The 18,928-nt window shown below is 43.4% G+C and overlaps 1 protein-coding gene across 7 annotated transcripts in view; it reads left to right on the top strand.

Annotated features, from left to right (window-relative positions):
- Nucleotides 1–18,928, top strand: part of STK32B (serine/threonine kinase 32B) — a 397,674-nt gene that overhangs the window by 332,290 nt on the left and 46,456 nt on the right. For all 7 annotated transcript variants that reach the window (XM_053901696.1, XM_019453728.2, XM_053901697.1 and 4 more), the window contains one exon: nucleotides 5,974–6,063. In XM_053901696.1, coding sequence (XP_053757671.1) covers nucleotides 5,974–6,063 — 90 coding nt within the window. The remainder of the gene's footprint in view (nucleotides 1–5,973; nucleotides 6,064–18,928) is intronic.

Consider the following 18,928-nt stretch of genomic DNA (forward strand, 5'->3'; position numbering starts at 1 on the left):
CCACTTCAAGAGCTATCATTAAGAGACAAATGAACTGCTTTCCCAAGACTATAAAATAAAAGTAAACAAAATGGAAGTTCTTTTTTCTCTCTGTTAGAAGTCCATGATGTTCAGAGGGGCGGAGCCTCCTTCTATCTTGTTCCTCATCTGTGTGGCAAAGGATGTTCTCCCAAACCCACGTAATAGGCAAATGGAAGGAAGGTGGGAGGAAGGAGGGAATGAGAATTCTTTCAAAGGAGATATCCTGGAAGTTCAAATATCATTCTGCTCGCCACCCTTTGGCCAGAAGCTGGTCCTGTAACCACAGCCAGCTGCAGGGGGGCTGGAAGTCAAGCCTTTAGCGGGGTAGCCCTGAACCCAGCTACCAATCCTAGTGCTGTCTGAGAAGGGAAGATGGGATTTTGAGAGGTAACCAAAGCTTTTGTGATGGAAGATTAACAGAGAAGCCAGTTGGAGATGAGGAAGCAAAACCCAGTAGCTTTTCTTTCTACCGAAAACAGCCAGGGAGAAAAAGAAACGGAAAATATCCTCGTTCAAAAAAGTGACCAAAACTACGTAATATCTGTCTACAAGCGAATGTACCCAGGAATTTACAGAGCGTAAATGAAGAGAACACTCAACATATTTTGAAGGAATCAAGCAAGATCTGGATGAAAAGCCGGGCATGACCCTGGGTGGAAAAACAATGTGTCCACACTCCTCAAATGAATGTATACGTTAATGGAATTCCCGTCACACTTCATGGAGGGATTTCCTAAAACCGGGCACAACTCGTCTCAGAAGAATAAATGCCTGAGAGTCACTACAAAAACACTGGAAGGAAACACGAATGCAGGTGAGGCACTCCTATCGAATACTGTAACAGCCTACACATCTACTGTAATTAAACTGATCGAGTCCTGGCCCAGCGGTAAACAGTAGGTCAGTGGAACACAAGAGAGAATCCATAAGCCTATCTTTGTATATGTAGAACTTGATAGAAAATGAGGGTCACATTACAGGTTATTGGGGAAGGTGAAATATTTCAACAAATATTGGTGAGACAACTGACCATCCATTTGTAAGAAATAAAATTAGAATGTTATAACAAATTATTCTATATGATTGGGAGATTTTTTTTAATGTTTATTTATTTATTTATTTAGAGAGAGCGCAAGTAGAGAAGGGATAGAGAGAGAGATACACACAGAATCCGAAGCAGGCTCCAGGCTCCGAGCTGTCAGCACAGAGCCCGACGCGGGGCTCTAACTCACGGACCGCGAGATCATGACCTGAGCTGAAGTCAGACGCTCAACCGACTGAGCCACCCAGGCACCCCTGGAAGATTTCAACACAAAAGATCTAGAAGCATTCTAAGAAAATATAGAAGTTGTACAAAATATTTGGGGGTGGAATAGGTTTCTGGAAAATTATAAGGACAATATACTCAAACTATAAAATTAACTTATTATTTAAATTTTTAAAACTTTCATGTGGCAAGAGGGACTGTCAGTAGAGTCTAAAGACAAACAACAAGCTAGGAGCAAATATTTGCAGTACACAGAGCACAGTGTAAATGTGTCTAAGAGACACAGCTCTTGTTGAAAATTGATTATTGGGGCCTGGATGGCTTAGCCGACTGAGCGTCCGACTCTCTGTCTCAGCTGGGGTCATGATCCCAGGATCATGCGATGGATGGAGTCCCACATCGGGCTCCGTGCTGAGCGTGGAGCCTGCTTAAGATTCTCTCTCCTGATCTCACAGCTCGTGAGTTCGAGCCCCACATCAGGCTCTGTGCTGACGGCTCGGAGCCCGGAGCCTGCTTCGGATTCTGTGTGGGTCTCTCTCTCTGCCCCTAACCCACTCTCATTCCGTCTCCGTCTCTCTCAAAAATAAACATTTAAAAAAAAATGTTTTAAAAGATTCTCTTTCCCTCTGCCCCTCTCCCTGCCTCTCTCTCAAAATATTTTCCAAAAAAAATTTTTAAAAGAAAATCATTCAGGATTCTAGACAGTTCCCAGGGAGTTGGTAACTGATCATGTGAGAAATGTTCAGCGTCGGAGCGCCCGGCAGCTCAGTCAGTTAAGCATCCAACTTCAGATCGGGTCTTGATCTCACCATTCGGGAGTTCGAGCCCAGATGGGGCTCTCTGCTGTCAGTGCAGAGGCCTCTTCCGATCATCTGCCTCCCTCTCCCTCTGCCCCTCCCCTGCTCATGCTCTCCATCTCTCAGAAATAAATAAAAACATTAAAGGAAAAAAAACCTTAAAAAAATGTGCAGCCTCATCTGCAGTGAGATACTACTATTCCTTGCCATGTGATTTGCAACAAGTAAAATCATTGAGAACAGTGCTGGTAACAATGCACGGAAATACTCACTCCCATATCCTGTTTAGAGTACCATAAATGACAACTTTAGAACATAATATGCAAACCCTTTGATCCTGCAGTCCCACTTGTGGGGATTTATCTGGTCAAATGAAAGTATCTGTATGTATGTAACGCTATGCTCAAGACCGCTAGGGCCGATACAGTCACAAGACAAACAAGTAAGCGACCCAAACTGCAAACCTATAGGGCGATTGGTGAATAAAATATGATGCAACCACACTATGGGATGCTTTGCAGCTATAGGGCCACAATTTCTTATTTGAAACTCTTGGGGCCAGGTATGTTCTCGTATCTCGGAATTTTTCAGCTTAAAAATATATTTATGTTAAATAACATATACCTTAGTAATATGAAAAGAATATATGTCTAATAGATAAAAATACTTAAAAGCAACACATAGTATATATTATGTAACACCCCCATGGGGTTAAATGAATCACCAAGGGGGTCAAATATATTTGGTAATCAAATATATTAACATTTTATAGCAAAACATGAATATTCACCGTAAGTGGAATAAATAGAACTATGAAGGGAAGTTTCAGGTCAAGTTTTATCACCGAGTAATCACCAAAATTATTGGATTTCTTTCCAATGGAGAACAAGGGTAAGGCCGTTGAGGACAGACCTATGTACATAGACCTTTGAATGGAAAGATGTCATGATGCATGGCTAAATGCAAAAGTAACTTCTGGAACAGCCCATGGACTTTGATCTCATGACTGTAAGGACAAACCAATATGTGTGGAGACACGTATGCAGAAAAGGGAGAAAAGACAGAGAACCAGGTGACTCCGTGTGGTTACGAGCAGGGGTGGGGGAGCGGCTCAGATGCCCATTTACAGTCTTTGACTTATTCTAATCAGCTGGTGTCACTTTCATAATGCAAATACTAATATTTTTTAAAGAAAGGGAGAAGTGAAGGAAAACCAAATAAAAGCCATACTGGAGGGTTTCAGGGTCCTCTCCGTGTGGTGGCTCTGCATGGAAGCCTACAGGTGTGCGGGCAGAAATGACTGAGACCCTCCCGTGCCTCACTGTCAACAACGGGACTGTGGATTCGTTTGTTAGTATTAGAAATGGGCCTGGGAGGGGCACCTGGGTGGCTCAGTTGGTTGAGCGTCTGACTCTGGCTCAGGTCATGATCTCGCAGTTCGTGAGTTCGAGCCCCGCGTCAGGTTCTACACTGACAGCTTGGAGCCTGGAGCCTGCTTCTGATTCTGTGTCTCCCTCTCTCTGCCCCTTCCCTGCTTGTGCTCTTTCTCTCTGTCTCTGTCTCTGTCTGTCTCTCTCTCTCTCTTTAAAAAATAAATAAAACGTTAAAAAAAAAAAAAGAAATGGGGCCTGGGCAGGTGCGGGGGGCGGACTGGCCCTGGCTGCAGAAGGTGGGGTTTGAGCCACACCAAGGCGGGATAACACAGCTATGAGCAAACACATACGAGAAACCACCCAACGTGTGTGCCAGCCGCTGTAGCATTTTGCTTTTCTTAATCCCTGCCTCCTCCCAGCCGCTCTCTGGGATGGGTATTTCGCTGCCACCCTCCCCACTTTACAGACGAGGAAGATGAGGCCCAGGGACACTAAGTGCCTTGCCCAAGATCAGACAACTAATCACAGCCCAGCTGAGACCCAAAGCAAGTCAGTGTGGCTCAGAGTCTGTGCCCACCGCTAGGCCGCGCTGCCTCCCTGCGGGTAGGACGTGGCATGGACGCCAAGTCCAGCCCCAGAGGCTGCGGCAGCTGCATGTTCTAAGGATGCCCCCTGGGTGGGCACATGCTGCGTCCGGCCTCAAGGGGTTCCCAGCAAGGGCCTGGCTAGATGACTTAAGCTTCACCCACAAGCACCCGAAGGGAACTGGACATCCTCACGGAGTACCCGGCTGCCGCATCCCACCCAGGAGCTCTGGACACAGCGTCTGGCAGAAGCCTGCCCACACATCAGGGCTGGCAGCTAAGCCTGAGATTGGGGATTTGCACGTGAACCCACTGGTGCTCTCTCTGTCCACTGCGTCCGATGCTATCAGGCACGCGTCTCGAGTGAGCCTCATGGCACCTGCTCTGGCGGGTGTCTGTGCACCTCCTGGGGGTTCCCTCCAGGCCCTCCCAACAGTTTTCTGTACGCAAGCCACTTGGGTGTTTAAGTCCCGGCATCCCGAACACAGCTTTCAGGTGTGCAAATCCAACCATTTTCACATGATGTGATGACAAACAGAGAAATGTGATTGCGTTCATATCTGGTATTCAGGGGTCTCAGGGTTGGCTCTGGCATGTACCAAGTTCCCCGGGAGGCCAGTACCAACTGTCAGAATGCTACTCTCTCCCTCTCACCCCCTTCCTTCCCTGCTTCTCTTCACCCCCTTTACCCCACATCTCCTGTCTCCTTCCTTCTCGGTCCTTCTTACTTCCTTCTCAGGCTTCTTAAACACTTACATATGGGTGCGCCCAGCCTCTCTGTGTCCCGTCTGCTGCCATTACTTTAGGCTCGATGGAAGGTGGTCTCAAATCCCCAGCCGCCTCCCCACTGGATTCCTCAGGCCCCCACTGACCGTAGCAAACAGCAGAACAAGAGTGTACTCTGGGCATGAAAACCTTCTCTCCACCCTCTCTCCTCACCATGGCCACTCAGCTTCCTGGGTGAGGGAGTCCAGACTGACCCCTTTCATTTATTTACCGTGAGCTTTTACTCTGTGGGTCAGTGCCTCCAAACTTTTAATCCATAAACTTTTGCATCATGTCCTCATTAGATTTGTTTACTTAAAAGTAATATGCACGTATCACCAAAAACTCACATTGTAAAACTGGCAGAGGGGCGCCTGGATGGCTCAGTTGGTTGAGCGTCCAACTCTAGCTTTTGGCTCAGGTTGTGATGATCCCAGGGTCGTGGGATCGAGCCCTGCATCAGACTCCACACTGAGCGTGGAGCCTGGTTGAGATTCTCACTATCTCTCTCTCTCTCTCTCTCTAAACAAACAAACAAGAAAAAAAAACTTGCATATCACTGAGATATTTTTTGTGTGTATGCGTATATATACCTACACATTCAAATGGTATTAACTGTCTCCATGTTATTAATTAAATTCTCAAAACTTATTCATCTTACAGCTGAAAATTTATACCTTTGAACAAACTCTCCCTATTCCTCCCAACCCCAGACCCTGGCAACCACTTTCTATTCTCTGCTTCTGTGAGCTTTTTTTTATGTAGATTCCACACAGAAGTGATACATTCTGTATTTGTCTTTCTCAGTCTGGCTTATTTCATTTAGCATGTGATATCTTCAGATCCATCCATGTTGTCAAAAAACGCCAGGATGTCCTCCCTTCTCATGGCTGAATGGTACTCCATTGTTTATACACACCACATCTTCTTTATCCTTGCAGCCATTGGTGGACCTTACATTGTCCTAAATTTGTCTAAGTTTGTCTACTGTGAATAATGCTGCCCAAACTAGACATTTTCAAAGTATCAGATAAAAATACTATTCTGTGTAGAAGTTCTAATATGTTCTTGTACCCACCATACAGCCCACAGCTTTAAGTAGACAAGGAAATAGCCCAGCTGTCTGCAGCTCTTGCTAACTGGGGTTTCTGTTTCTCTATCTCCAGGACATGTTCACATCACAGACTTCAACATAGCGACGATCGTGAAAGGAGCAGAAAAGGCTTCCTCTATGGCTGGGACCAAGCCCTACATGGGTGAGTGTTCCAGGCCCCTTTGGGGTGTTGTAGGCCCAGTGCCTGAGGCATCAGCGTTCCTGTGCTTCACCCCCACCCCACCCCCACGCCTACCTGCCACCCCCACACCAGGCCCCATCTGCTCCCGGTAGGTGCCAGGCGCTCTCACACTTTTGTCTTTGCTGTCTTCCCTGCCAGGAAGACCTTCTCCTCCTGTGATTTCTAGAGGACTCCTACCCAGATAGAAGACCTTGCTTCAGGGAAAAAAAAAAGGCAGACAAAACCATTTTTTTCTTTTTTATTAATGTCCAGTGGTGTTGCCAAAATATAACTTTGGTATTGGTCATGTGGGGTCTATATTCTTAGGTACACAGTGTTTTTCCAACATGTTTTTTCAGGTTGGTTTTTCTTTAAGACCTTTGATGGAAGTATCATTTTTAGTAAGCATGCTATCTCCTTACTTTGTTTTCTCCAGGGACACCTACTGTCTGAATGTGGGGCCTTTACAAATCTTCAGTATTTTGTGATTTTCAAATATTTTGTATCTCTTCCTTTCTTTGTTTAAAACTTTCCTCATTTTTCTCTTTCTCCTTCTTTTAAAGATTATCTGTTGTGTTTATTTGCTTTGTGTGCTTTCTAGAAAAATATTTATTACAGAAGTAATTTTCCCTTTATTTCTACTTTTTTCCTGAATTTTCTTGCCTGATTTCTGAGTTTTTTAAATTCCAATTTATGTTGTTCTTTCATGTCTTGCATAGTTTTCTTAATGTCTATATTAATTATTAATTCTTAGTGTCTATATTAGTTATTGATGATTGCGTAACAACGCAAGTCAAAACTTAGTGGCTTATATTATGTTCACGGATTGGAAGAATTACTACTGTTCAAATGTCCATACCACCCAAAGCAATCCACAGATTCAGTGCAATCCCTATCAAAATACCAATAGCGTTTTTAATGGAACTAGAAGAAATAATTCTAAAATTTGCAGGGAACTACAAAAGGCCCCTGGATAGTCAAAGCATTCGTGAAAAAGAAGAAGAAAGCTGGAAATATCACAGTCCCAGATTTCAAGCTATACTGCAAACTGCAGTAATCAAAACAGTATGGTACTGGCACAAAAACAGACACAGAGATCAATGGGATGGAATAGAGAGCCCAGGACTAAACTCACACATACACGGTTAATTAATCTATGACAAAGGAGGCAAGAATACACAATAGGAAGGTGACAGTCTCTTTAACAAATGGTGCTGGGAAGACTGGACAGCTACGTGCAAAAGAATGAAACCGGACCCCTTTCTTACATCATTCACAAAAATAAACTCAAACTGGGTGAAAGACCTAAATGTGAGACCTGAAACCATAAAACCCTTAGATGAGAGCACAGAGAAACACTGGCCATAACAACATTTTTTTGGATAGGTCTTTTCAGGCAGTTAAACTATTGGAATTACATCAAAATAAAAAGCTTCTGCACAGTGAAGGCAACAATGAGCAAAATGAAAAGACAACCTGCAAAATGGGAGAAGAAATTTGCAAATGACATATCTAATGAAGGGTTAGTATCCAAGAACTTCTATTGTTGTATAATGATAATAATTCCATTAAAAATGGGCAGAAGGCATGAATAGACATTTTTTTCCAGAGGAGACGTCCAGATGGCCAACAGGCACATGGAAACATGCTCATCATCACTCATCATCAGGGAAGTGCAAGTCAAAACCACAATGTGATGTTACTTCACACCTGTCAGAATGGCTAGTAACAAAAAGACAAGAAATAACAAGTGTTGGTGAGGATGTGGGGAAGGAGTCCTCGTGCACTGTTGGTGGGAATGCAGACGGGTGCAGCCGCTGTGGAAAACAGTATGGAATCTCCTCAAAAAAAATTAAAACTAGGACTACTATATGATCCAGTAATTCCAGTACTGGATGTTTACCCAAAGAAAACAAAAACACTAATTCAGAAACATATAGGCTCCCTTCCTGGATTGCGACATTATTTACAATAGCCAAGATACAGAGGCAACCTAAGCGTCCATCGATGGATGAATGGATAAAGAAGATGTGTATATACACAATGGAGTATTACTCAGTCATAAAAAAGAATAAGATCTCACCATTTGCAACCACATGGATGAGCCTAGAGGGTATTATGCTAAGTGAAATATAGAAAGACAAAGACCATATGGTCTCATTCATATGTATAATCTAAAACACAAAACAAATAAACAAGCAAAAAAACAAAAGGCAGAAACAGACCCATCATTCAGAGAACAAGCTGATGGTTACCAGAGGGGGAGGTAGATGGGGGGAGGGGGAAATGGGGGAAGGGGAGGGGGAGGCACACACTTCTACTTAGGGAAGAAATGAGTCACGTGATGAAGGGCACAGCATAGGGAACATAGTCGATGGCACTTTCGTAGCGTTGTATGGTGACAGGTGGTAGCTACACTCGTGTGAGCACAGCATAACGTGTATAGCGTTGTGGAATCACCTGAAACTCATGGGACACTGGGTGTCAACTATACTTCCATGAAAAACAAAGAAAGGAAGTTTTGAGATGACAAAAAATACGTTTGGAGAATGATAAATGAACATTGTTTTAAAAAACACTTAGTGGCTTAGAAGAGTGACATCGTGCTGTGTCTCACAACCCACCATTTGCCTGAATGGTTCCTCTGCTGGCTTAGGCTGGGCTCACTCATCCACTGGGGGGGGGGGGGGAGTCCACTGGGGGCGGAGCTCAGCTAGGACAGCTGAGTTCAATGAGTCTCTATGTGGTCTTGCATCACTGGGGGGACTCAGTGAGCTTGCTCACGTGGTGGCAGTGGTTTCCAGAAGGAGAACCCACTTCCCACATGCTTTCAAGCTTCTGCTTGTTTCACATTTCCTGACATCCAGTTGACCAAAGCAAGTCACATGACCACGACCAGAGACCATGTGGGAGGGGACTGCAGGGGGCATGGATACCAGAAGGGCTGACTCATTGGGTAACCATTAATGAAACAACCAATCACATCTTTTAATGCTTCTGAAATAGTAGGTCACGGTTTTCCTCTGTTTTGAGATGGAGGGTTGTGCATCTTTCTGATCCATCGTCATTGTTAAGTGAGTTATTCTGCTCTTTATTTTCTTTCCTCTTAGGATAACTTTGCATGGAATTTGACTTCGATACCTTTCTGTTTCTTTATTTTAATGTGAAATTAGTTTTCCTGAACTTTTGGATGATGATGTGGTTCAGGCTAACTTTTCTTTTCTTTCTTTCTTTTAATTAGATGTTTATTTATTGGGGCACCTGGGTGGCTCAGTCGGTTGAGCATCCGACTTCAGGTCAGGTCATGCAAGATCTCACAGTTCATAGGTTCAAGCCCCACGTCGGGCTCTGTGCTGACAGCTCGGAGCCTGGAGTCTGCTTCGGATTCTGTGTCTCCCTCTCTCTCTGCCCCCCCCCCCATCCTCTGTCTCTCTATGTCTCTCAGAAATAAATAAAAACATTTGAATTTTTTTTTATTTATTTTAAGAAAGACAGCACAAGCAGGACAGGGGCAGAGAGAGAGGAGAAAGAGAATCTTAAGCAGATTCCGTGCTCAGCACAGAGCCTGATGCAGGGCTCAATCCCATGACTCTGAGATCACGACCTGAGCCAATATCAAGAGTCAGACACTCAACCGACTGAGCCTCCCAGGTGCCCCCAGGGTAGCTCTTCTAATCGAACATCTTCTATTGTTTTCAAGAGTGTCCAAATCCACTGGGACTTGCTATCTGGGACTTCCTGATCTGTTCTCCCTCCCCACTTTGATCTGGAACATCTCTTTCTTTAGTCTATGGGGGCCCCTGTCCCACTGAGCTTTTGATTCCACTTTCAACAGTTTCTCCTTGGGACTCCTTCTAGAAGGGAGCTCCAGCTGGACGACAGACATTTGGGGTCCCAGACTGACCTGCCCCCACAGAGCACTGGACTGGACAGGCTCTTCCAAACTTTAGCCACTGTTCTCAAACTGGCCAGCTAGGCCTTCCAGGAAATTCTTGCAGGCTGTGTTGGCGCTCTCTGTTCTCTAGCCCGTCATATCCGGTCCTGTGTCTTCTCTGTTTCCCTCTGTTCAGAAATCACTACCACGGGAGTCTCGTCACTGTTGCTGGTTTGTTTTCACGCACTTACACTTAGGGACTTGTGGGGAGACAACTTAGTTTTGTAGGAAGTGTCACGCATGGGTTTTGGCTTAGCTGTTTATCTGCTCTGTCAGTTCACATGCGTCAATGTGTAGAGATTGAAAACTATGTCATCACCTCCGAGAATTCACTACGTGTGTCGTTCATCTTTTATTTATTAAATAAGTGAAGTTTGGCCACAAATAATGGTAAAAATAGTCCTTCTTAGTATTTGCTACGTGCCCAGCCGTTGAGCTAAGTGCTTTCCATCCACAGTCTTATTTAATGTCACAAACAGGCACAATTATTCATTCCCATTTTAGAGCTGAGGAAAGACGTCGGTGATGAGAGTCAGACCCACGTCAGCGTGAACACCAGAAGGCATGCATTCAAGGGAGCCTGTTCACTTCAGATAGTCCCCTTGGGACGCTGAATCTTTACACCGATATGGCTTTCACTGTTGAAGGTCTTTCTGAAATCCCTTTCCAGAAGGTTCCAGAGCTGAGGCCAGTCTGTCCAAGGAGGCCACTGACTTAACAAATGGGTGGGAGAACAGGAGTGGGAGGGATGTCAAGGCTGCCTCCCAGGCTTCCGTCTTGCACAGTGAGGTAGACTATAGTGATGTCCTCTGTGTGGGAAGCACAACGGGGCCCACAGGTGTGTGGGGTTCCAGGAAATTGAGTTTGAAATTGAGGTGTCTGGGAAATGCTGTCTAGGCTCCTGGAGTGATGTGGACAGGATTGTGGACTGGGGAGTTACCAGCACTGAGATTCGGCAGAGCCGAGGCAGTGACAGGGTCCCCCAGGGAGGACGCAGAAGAGAAGAAGAGTGCCAAGCCTGAGGCCCAGGGGACACCATGCCAGGAGCAGCCAATAGAGCTGAAGGAGCCATCATCTCCAGAAGGGCAGTGAGGAGGCAGAAAGGACATAAGGAGAAATGTGTCCCATTTGGAGCCGCCTTCGTAACCCTGTAAGTTAGTTCTGACTTCCTTTAAGCTATTCCCCAAAAAGCAGACTGATCTCCAGGAGTGTAGACCGTAGGCCACAGGAGAAATTCAGGTTAGTGTTGTACCAGCCCTTTCTTCTCTGCCTCTGCTCCATCGCCATGCATAGCAGACTTTCCGGCACCTCCTCAGAGATGCCACCGGGCCTGCCCCAGCCTCATTCCCTGGCTGCCCAGTGATGTCCTGGCTCCCAGCCTCTGGGGAAGCAGACAAGTGGTGACCCAGCTGGCCACTCTCCACAGGGGCCCCACGTCCAAAAGGGAGAAGAAAACCAACACGTATTGTGACCCTGCTACATGTTTGTCATTGCAATTATCTATTTATTTTGAGAGAGAGCGAGCACAAGCAGGGGAGGGAAAGGGGTGGGGAGAGAGAGAGAGAGACAGAGAGAGAGAGACAGAGAGAATCCCAAGCAGGCTCTGCACTGTCAGTGTGGAGCCCAATGCGGGGCTCGAACTCACAGACCGTGATATCGTGGCCTGAACCAAAACCAAGAGTTGGACGCTTAACCACCTGAGCCACCCTCAGAAGATCCATGTGAGGTTTCTACATTTCTCCATTGTATAGATGAGGAAGCTGAGGCCCAGGGAGGTTGATTCACCTACCCAGAGTTACACCGCTGGCAAGTCAAGGAGCCAGAATTTGAAGCCACGTCTGTTTGGATCCAAAGTCCGCACTTTTGCCACATACTAAGCTGCCTTTTGACCTGAAGTTCCTGCGTTGCAAAGCCGTATTTCTCAGACAAGACAAAAGTCTATTGTCCCAAGTGTACGTGGCATTCGGGGCTCCTGGTTTCCTTCTATTTAAAGGAGCTTCAGCCCTATGTTAATGAACACGTGAACAGGAGAGAGTTTTACGGGATTTAGCGGGCACAACTGATTTACCCAATGGATCTATTTTCAGACACCATGGGAGTTTACTGGGGAGGACGGGGTGAGGGAGAGCTCTCTCAATAAATTCAAACCCTACAGCTCCCACGGCTGTAAACTCCTGAGGTCAAGTGGCAGCTTGGTCGATTTTGTTCACTTGCGTGATTTAGTTCAAAGGCCCAATAACAAGCTCCCAGAATGTTCCAAACACAGATTCAGAGAACAGGCTGATGAGTAAGCTCCCAGAGGTTGCTCATGAAGGATGATCCTGGAAGAGGCATTTGCATGGAACTGAATTTTCATTAATTAAAAGAGCAGATGGCACTCACAATCAGAGAAAAATAGAAATCTCTCTGAAATGTGCCAGATTAGAAGTCAGAAATGTTCCAGCGGCCGCCCAGGGCTTCAGAGTTTATTCATCTGTGGTGAAATGAAGAGTCAAGTGTTCATTCAGCGAATATTTACAGAACATTTAGGAGATGAAGGGCTCAGAGATGAGTGATGTTCTCCGGGGCCTCAGAGGCTCCCCGGCTAGTGGGGCAGACAGACGCGTGGGCACAGGTGTAAACAGGACCCTGTCAAGACAGATTCCTGGAGAAGGTGACAATCTGAGTTAGACTCTGAGGGTGCGCTCTGAGTTTGCCTGTTCGGTAAGGACAAGGAGAGGCCATTTCAGGCAGGGGCAACAGCCAGGGCAAAGGCACAGAGGAGGCAACAGCATGGTGTAGGGGGGAAATATGCAGTTTTATTTCTTTTATAGCTTATGGAAAAAGACGGGGTGGGGTGGGAACCAAGATGAGGGTCTTGAGTTGACAGTACTCAGGCCAAAGATGAGGGTCTTGAATGCCATGGTAGGGACTGCGGAACGAGCTGAAAGCCAGGAGTGGGCCCAGGTGAAGTGTGGCCTCAGCGTGGGGCAGTCTGGGTGTCTCACACTCGTGGCCGATCTCGTTACCCAACATATGCATGTTAACATGCTCAACATGGCGAGTCCTCAAGAAGTGTTGGCCGCCAGACCAACTGATGGTTTCCTCATCTGAGAGATGGGGTGGATGGTTCGCAATCTGCCTTAGCAAGTTGTCTGTGAAGATTTCGTGCCATGGCTGTAGAAGGCACGTAACGTAATGCCTGACAAACGCTAGATGCAGACAACTGGTAGCTGGTAGTGTTATTGTTATTATTTCCATTATTTCTATCGTTATTGTTTAGATGGTTGATTATTTGGTATCAGCTTAGCATTGGGAATCCAGAGCCTGGATTGGGAATCCCCTTGCCTTACGGAGCTCACAGTCTAGCAGGGAAAACGGACCCTAAACAGCTCCGGGTTCACGATCAGAGCAGGGTTGGCTGGAGGACGCTGGGTGCACGGGGGGACGAGTGCTGGCACTCACCAAATGTTAGTTCCCTTCCCCAGGAGGCTGCAGTGAGCAGACAAGGGTGGCTTTGGAGCCATCATGATGATGGGAGTATGTTTCTTGTTGAAATGATTGAGGCTAGTGAAGTTTGCGGACTCTTGTGTCAGAGGGAGTAACAGAGCCAGCATTCAGACCCAGGCCAGTGAGGCTCCAGTGCCCAGTGTCTTTCCTGAGAACCTGTCATTCATTCATTCATCCATCCATCCATCCATCCATCCACCCATCCATCCATCCACCCATCCACCCATCCATCCACCCATCCATCCATCCATCCATCCATCCATCCATCCACCCATCCATCCATCCATCCATCCATCCAACAGAAATCTATTGAGCACTTTCTATGTGCCAAATAGTGTTCTATGGCTCCAAAATACATCTGAGAACAAACAGATAATTTTCCTGCATGCATTGGCTTGGCTATTTGTAAGGCAGATAATCACTTTAAAAATCATCAACCTGATAAATCTGTAGTTCGAGATGCTTACTTTTGAGTAACAATTTTCATGCAGGAAAATACACTCTTTTAATGTACAGTTATGTGAATTTGGACACAGACAGTCATATAAGCACCACCGCAAGAGAGTCTAGAACAGTTCCATCACCCCCAAAATTCCCTCATCCCAGTCCCTGGCAACCAGTGATCAGTTTGGACTATTCCAGAAAGTCATAGAAACGGAGTCGTATTGTCTATAGCCTTTCGAATCTGTTTTGTTTTCCTTTTTTTTTTTTCACTTTAAATGATGTATTCAAGATTTATCCATGTATCAATAGCTTTCCTTTTGATTGCTAAGTAGAACACCACTGGATGAATATACGTGATTACTTCATTCACCAGCTGAAGAACTTTTGAATTGTTTCCAGTTTTACATAATTATGTATAAAGCCACTGTAAACAATGGCATTCAGGTTTTTATATGAACTTAAGTTTCCACTTCTCTAGAATAATTAGCTGGAAGCAGGATTGCCGGGTCATATGGTAAGCGTATGTTGAACTTTCTGAGAAACTGGCAAGCTGTTTTCCGGGATGACTGGACCATTTTACATCCCACAAGCAATGTATGAGGGCTCCAGTTGCTCTAGATCCTCACCAGTGCTGGTTATTATCCTGTGGTTATTGTTGTCCTATTAATCATTCTATTATGGAGGTGGTAGTTCTAATTTACAATTCCCTAGTGACTAATGGTGTTTTACATATTTTCATTTGCTTATTTTCCACCTAGACACCTTCTGTTCAAATCATTTGGCCATGATTTGGCCATAGTGATTTTTCTTAATCAAGCTTTTTTGAGAATTCTTTATATATGCTGCATATTAGTCCTTTATTAGATATCAAGTTTTACAAAAATTTTGGACAGTCAGTCGCTTGTCTTTCTATCACCTTAATGGAATCTTTTTAGAAGCAGAGCTTTAAATTTTGATACAGTCCAATTTAAAAAAAAAATGTGTTGATTGATTGTGTATTTGGTGTTGTATCTAAACATCTTTTCCTCACATGAGGTCACAGAGATTTTTTTCCCTTTGTTTTCTTGTAAACATGTTATACTTCTGGATTTTCTACTTAAAGCTACATGCATTTTTAATTTAGTTCTTCATATGGTGTGAGGTGTGAATCAAGCTTCATTTGCATCCAGCTGTCCAATAGTTCCAGCATGCTTTGATGAAAAGACTGTTCCTTCTCAACTGGGTTGACTTTGCAGTTTGTCAAAACTCAATTGGCCGTAAACACGTACATCCATTTCTGGATTCTTTCCTGTCCCATTGGTCTATTTGTTTATGCCCTACCTGAGATCATACTTTTTCCCATACCTTTACAATAATGCTTGAAATCAGGTAAGGAGAGTCTTCCAACTTTTTGCTTCTTTTGAAAATCATTTGGCTATTCTGGATCCTTTCCCTTTTCACTAAAACTTTAAGAATACACTTGTTAATTTCTACAAAAACAAAACAAAGAAACCTCTGGGTTTTTGTTAGAATGGCACTGAATCTACAGATGAGTTTAGACAGAAGTGACACCCAAACAGTGTGGAGCCTTCCAACCACAGAATATCTCTCCATAGATTTAGGATTTCTTGGATCCTTCCATCAATACAGTTTTCAACGTACAGATTTTGTACATATTTTTTTACATTTATACCTAAGTATCTTATGGATTTTGGTGCTATCCAAATGGTACATAAAAAAAAAAAAAAAACTAGTTACCATCTCCATTCATCAGCAGATGGACACTTGGGCTATTTCCATAACTTGGTTATTGTAGATAATGGTGCTATAGACATGGGGGTGCATGTAAGATGTGGCATATATATTTACAATGGAGTATTACTCAGCCATGGAAAAGAATGAAATCTTGCCATTTTGCAATGATGTGGATGGAGCTAGAGAGTATTATGCTAAGTGAAACAAGTAGGTCAGAGAAAGACAAATACCACATGATTTCACGCATCTGGAATTTAAGAAACAAACAAAAGAGCAAAGGGAGGGGAAAAAAGAGGGAGAGAGGCAAACCAAGAAACAGACTTTAACTACAGAGAACTAATGGTCACCAGAGAGGAGGTGGTTACGGGGATGGTTGAAATAGGTGATGGCGGTTAAGGACTATACTTACCATGACGAGCACCGGGTGTTGTATAGAATTGTTGAATCACTATATTGTACATCTGAAACCAATATTATGCTGGATGTTAACTAACTGGAATTTAAATAAAAGCTTTAAAAATTAGTTATCAATCATTAATTACTGATCTATAGAGATACAGTTGAGTTTTGTATGTTGACCTTGTATCCTGTAACTTTGCTGAACTCACTTCTCAGTCCTAGAAGCTTTGGCAGTAAATTCTTTGGGCTTTCTATGTAGATAATCATGTTTGCAAATCAGGGTCGTTTTATTTCCTCCTTCCTAATCTGCATGCCTTTTATTTTTCTTTTGTCTTGTTGCTGTAGCTAGAACATTCAATACACTTGGCCTTGATCCTGATCTTAGAAAGCATTTAGTTTTTTTACTGTTACATTGGTATTAGCTATAAGGTTCTTTGTAGTTAGTTATTCTTTACCAGGTTAAGGAAGTTCCATGTATTTCCAACTTTCTTGGGGTTTTTAAAAATCATAAATGCATGTTGAATTTTGTGAAATATCTTTTCTCAACCCACTGAGACACTCATGTGGTTTCTATAATCTGTTGAAAGATATTGACTGATTTCAGAAGGTTGAACTTTCCTTATATTTCCATAATAAATCTCACTTGGTCATAATGTATTTTCCTTTTTTTTTTTTTTAATTTTTTTTTTCAACGTTTATTTTATTTTTGGGACAGAGAGAGACAGAGCATGAACGGGGGAGGGACAGAGAGAGAGGGAGACACAGAATCGGAAACAGGCTCCAGGCTCCGAGCCATCAGCCCAGAGCCCGACGCGGGGCTCGAACTCACGGACCGTGAGATCGTGACCTGGCTGAAGTCGGACGCTTAACCGACTGCGCCACCCAGGCGCCCCTGTTTTCCTTTTTATATAATGATGGAATCAGTTTGCTAATGCCTCATTTACAATATTTACCCCCAGCTTTATGAATTTTTTAGTTTTCTTTTTCTCGTAACATCTTTGTATGATTTTGGTACCACAGTAACACTGGCAGTGTAAGTTGGGAAATGTTCTGTCCTCTTCCACTTCTGGAAAAACTGTGTAGAATTGGTATTCTTTCTAACATATAGAATTGGTAGAATTGGCCAGTGAAGATATTTGGGCCTAGAGTTCTTTACAGGAAGCTTTTAAACTATGAATTCAATTCCTTTAATAAAGATGGTCTATTCTGTTTATTTCTCCTTAAGTCAGAAGAAGAAAGTAAATATTGGTTAGGATTTGGTCATTTACGTCTTTCAAGAAATTTCTCCATTTCATGTAACCTTGCAAATATTTGGGCTTACAGTCATTTGTAATATCCCCTGGTTACCTTCGTAATGAGTATAGATTCGGCAGTCATGTCTCCTCTTCCATTCTGGAATTGGTCATTTGTGTTTTCTCTGTGATTTTCCTGGTCATTTTGGTTAGAGATTTATCATATGTATTCATCTTTTTAAAGAACCAGTTTTTAGTTTCATTGATTTTCTCTGTTTTACTGATTTCTGCTCTGATCTTTTTTATTAACTTCCTTCTGCTTGCTTCGGGTTTAATTTGTTCTTTTTATTTTTTATTTTTTTAATTGTTATTTATTTTTGAGAGAGAGAGAGAGAGAGACAAAGCATGAGCCAGGGAGGGGCAGAGAGAGAGAGGGAGACACAGAACCTGAAGCTGTCAGCACAGAGCCCGACATGGGGCTCGAACTCACAAACTGCGAGATCATGACCTGAGCCAAAGTTGGACGTTTAACCAACTGAGCCACCCAGGCACCCCTATTCTTATTGATTTTCTGTCTATTTATCATTAAGTGTTGAAATCCCCAACCGTAATTGTGAATTTGCCTATTTTTCTTTGCATTACAGTTTTGTCTCACATAGTTGGATGCTCCGCAGTAAGGTGTATACATTTTTAGGATTACTACATCTTCTTGCTAAATTGTTGCATGTGTCATTACATAACATCTTCTTCCATGTTCTGAAGTCTGTTTTTTTTTTTAGTTGGCCTTAAATGAACTTTTTAATGTTTGTTTATTCGTTTATTTATGTTTAAATGTATTTATTTGAATTCACATTAGTTAACATATAGTGTAATAATGGTTTCGGGAGTAGAATTTAGCGATTCCTCACTTCCGTATAACAACACCCAGTGCTCATCCCACCAAGTGCCCTCCTTAATGCCCATCACCCATTTAGCCCATCGCCCCACCCTCCTCCCTTCCGGCAACCCTCAAGTTGTTCTTTGTATTTAAGAGTCTCTTTGTGTGATATTAATATAGCCACTTCAGCTTTCTTTTGTTGATGTTTGCATGGTATTTCCAGTGGAGTGCCGGTAAATGTTTAACAACTAGCGCTCTGGTAAAGAGGAAGAAAGTCACTGATTTGTAGATTTTGCTGATTTTTGTGATGTAAGTCCACCCACCACGATTGACTTCAAGTTATCAGTGTGACCTCATCGAACACAGAGTAGGAGAGAGATGAGCTGGGATAAGCCTGTTCCAGAACACCCCTGATAATATCTCTTTCCATCCATTCATGTTTAACCTGTATCTTTGTATTTTAAGTACATGTTATGTAGGCAGCCTTTTTTTAATCCAATCTAGTAATTTCTGCTTTCCATTGATATTTAGACCATTTACACTTAATGTAATTAGTGATATGGTTGGTTTGAAATCCATCACCTTGCTTTTTCTTTGTTCCATTTGTTCTCTGTTCATTTGCTGCTCTTCTGCTTTATTTTGGATTCGTTCACCATTTTGTATGATTCCACTTTAATTCCCTATTGGTTTACTATTCCTACCTCTTTTTAAAAAATCATAGCTAGGGGTTGTCCTATA

The sequence above is a fragment of the Panthera pardus genome, unplaced genomic scaffold, assembly GCF_024362965.1.
Source record: "Panthera pardus isolate Hobbes unplaced genomic scaffold, ASM2436296v1 HiC_scaffold_13, whole genome shotgun sequence".
NCBI classification, from domain to species: domain Eukaryota; kingdom Metazoa; phylum Chordata; class Mammalia; order Carnivora; family Felidae; genus Panthera; species Panthera pardus.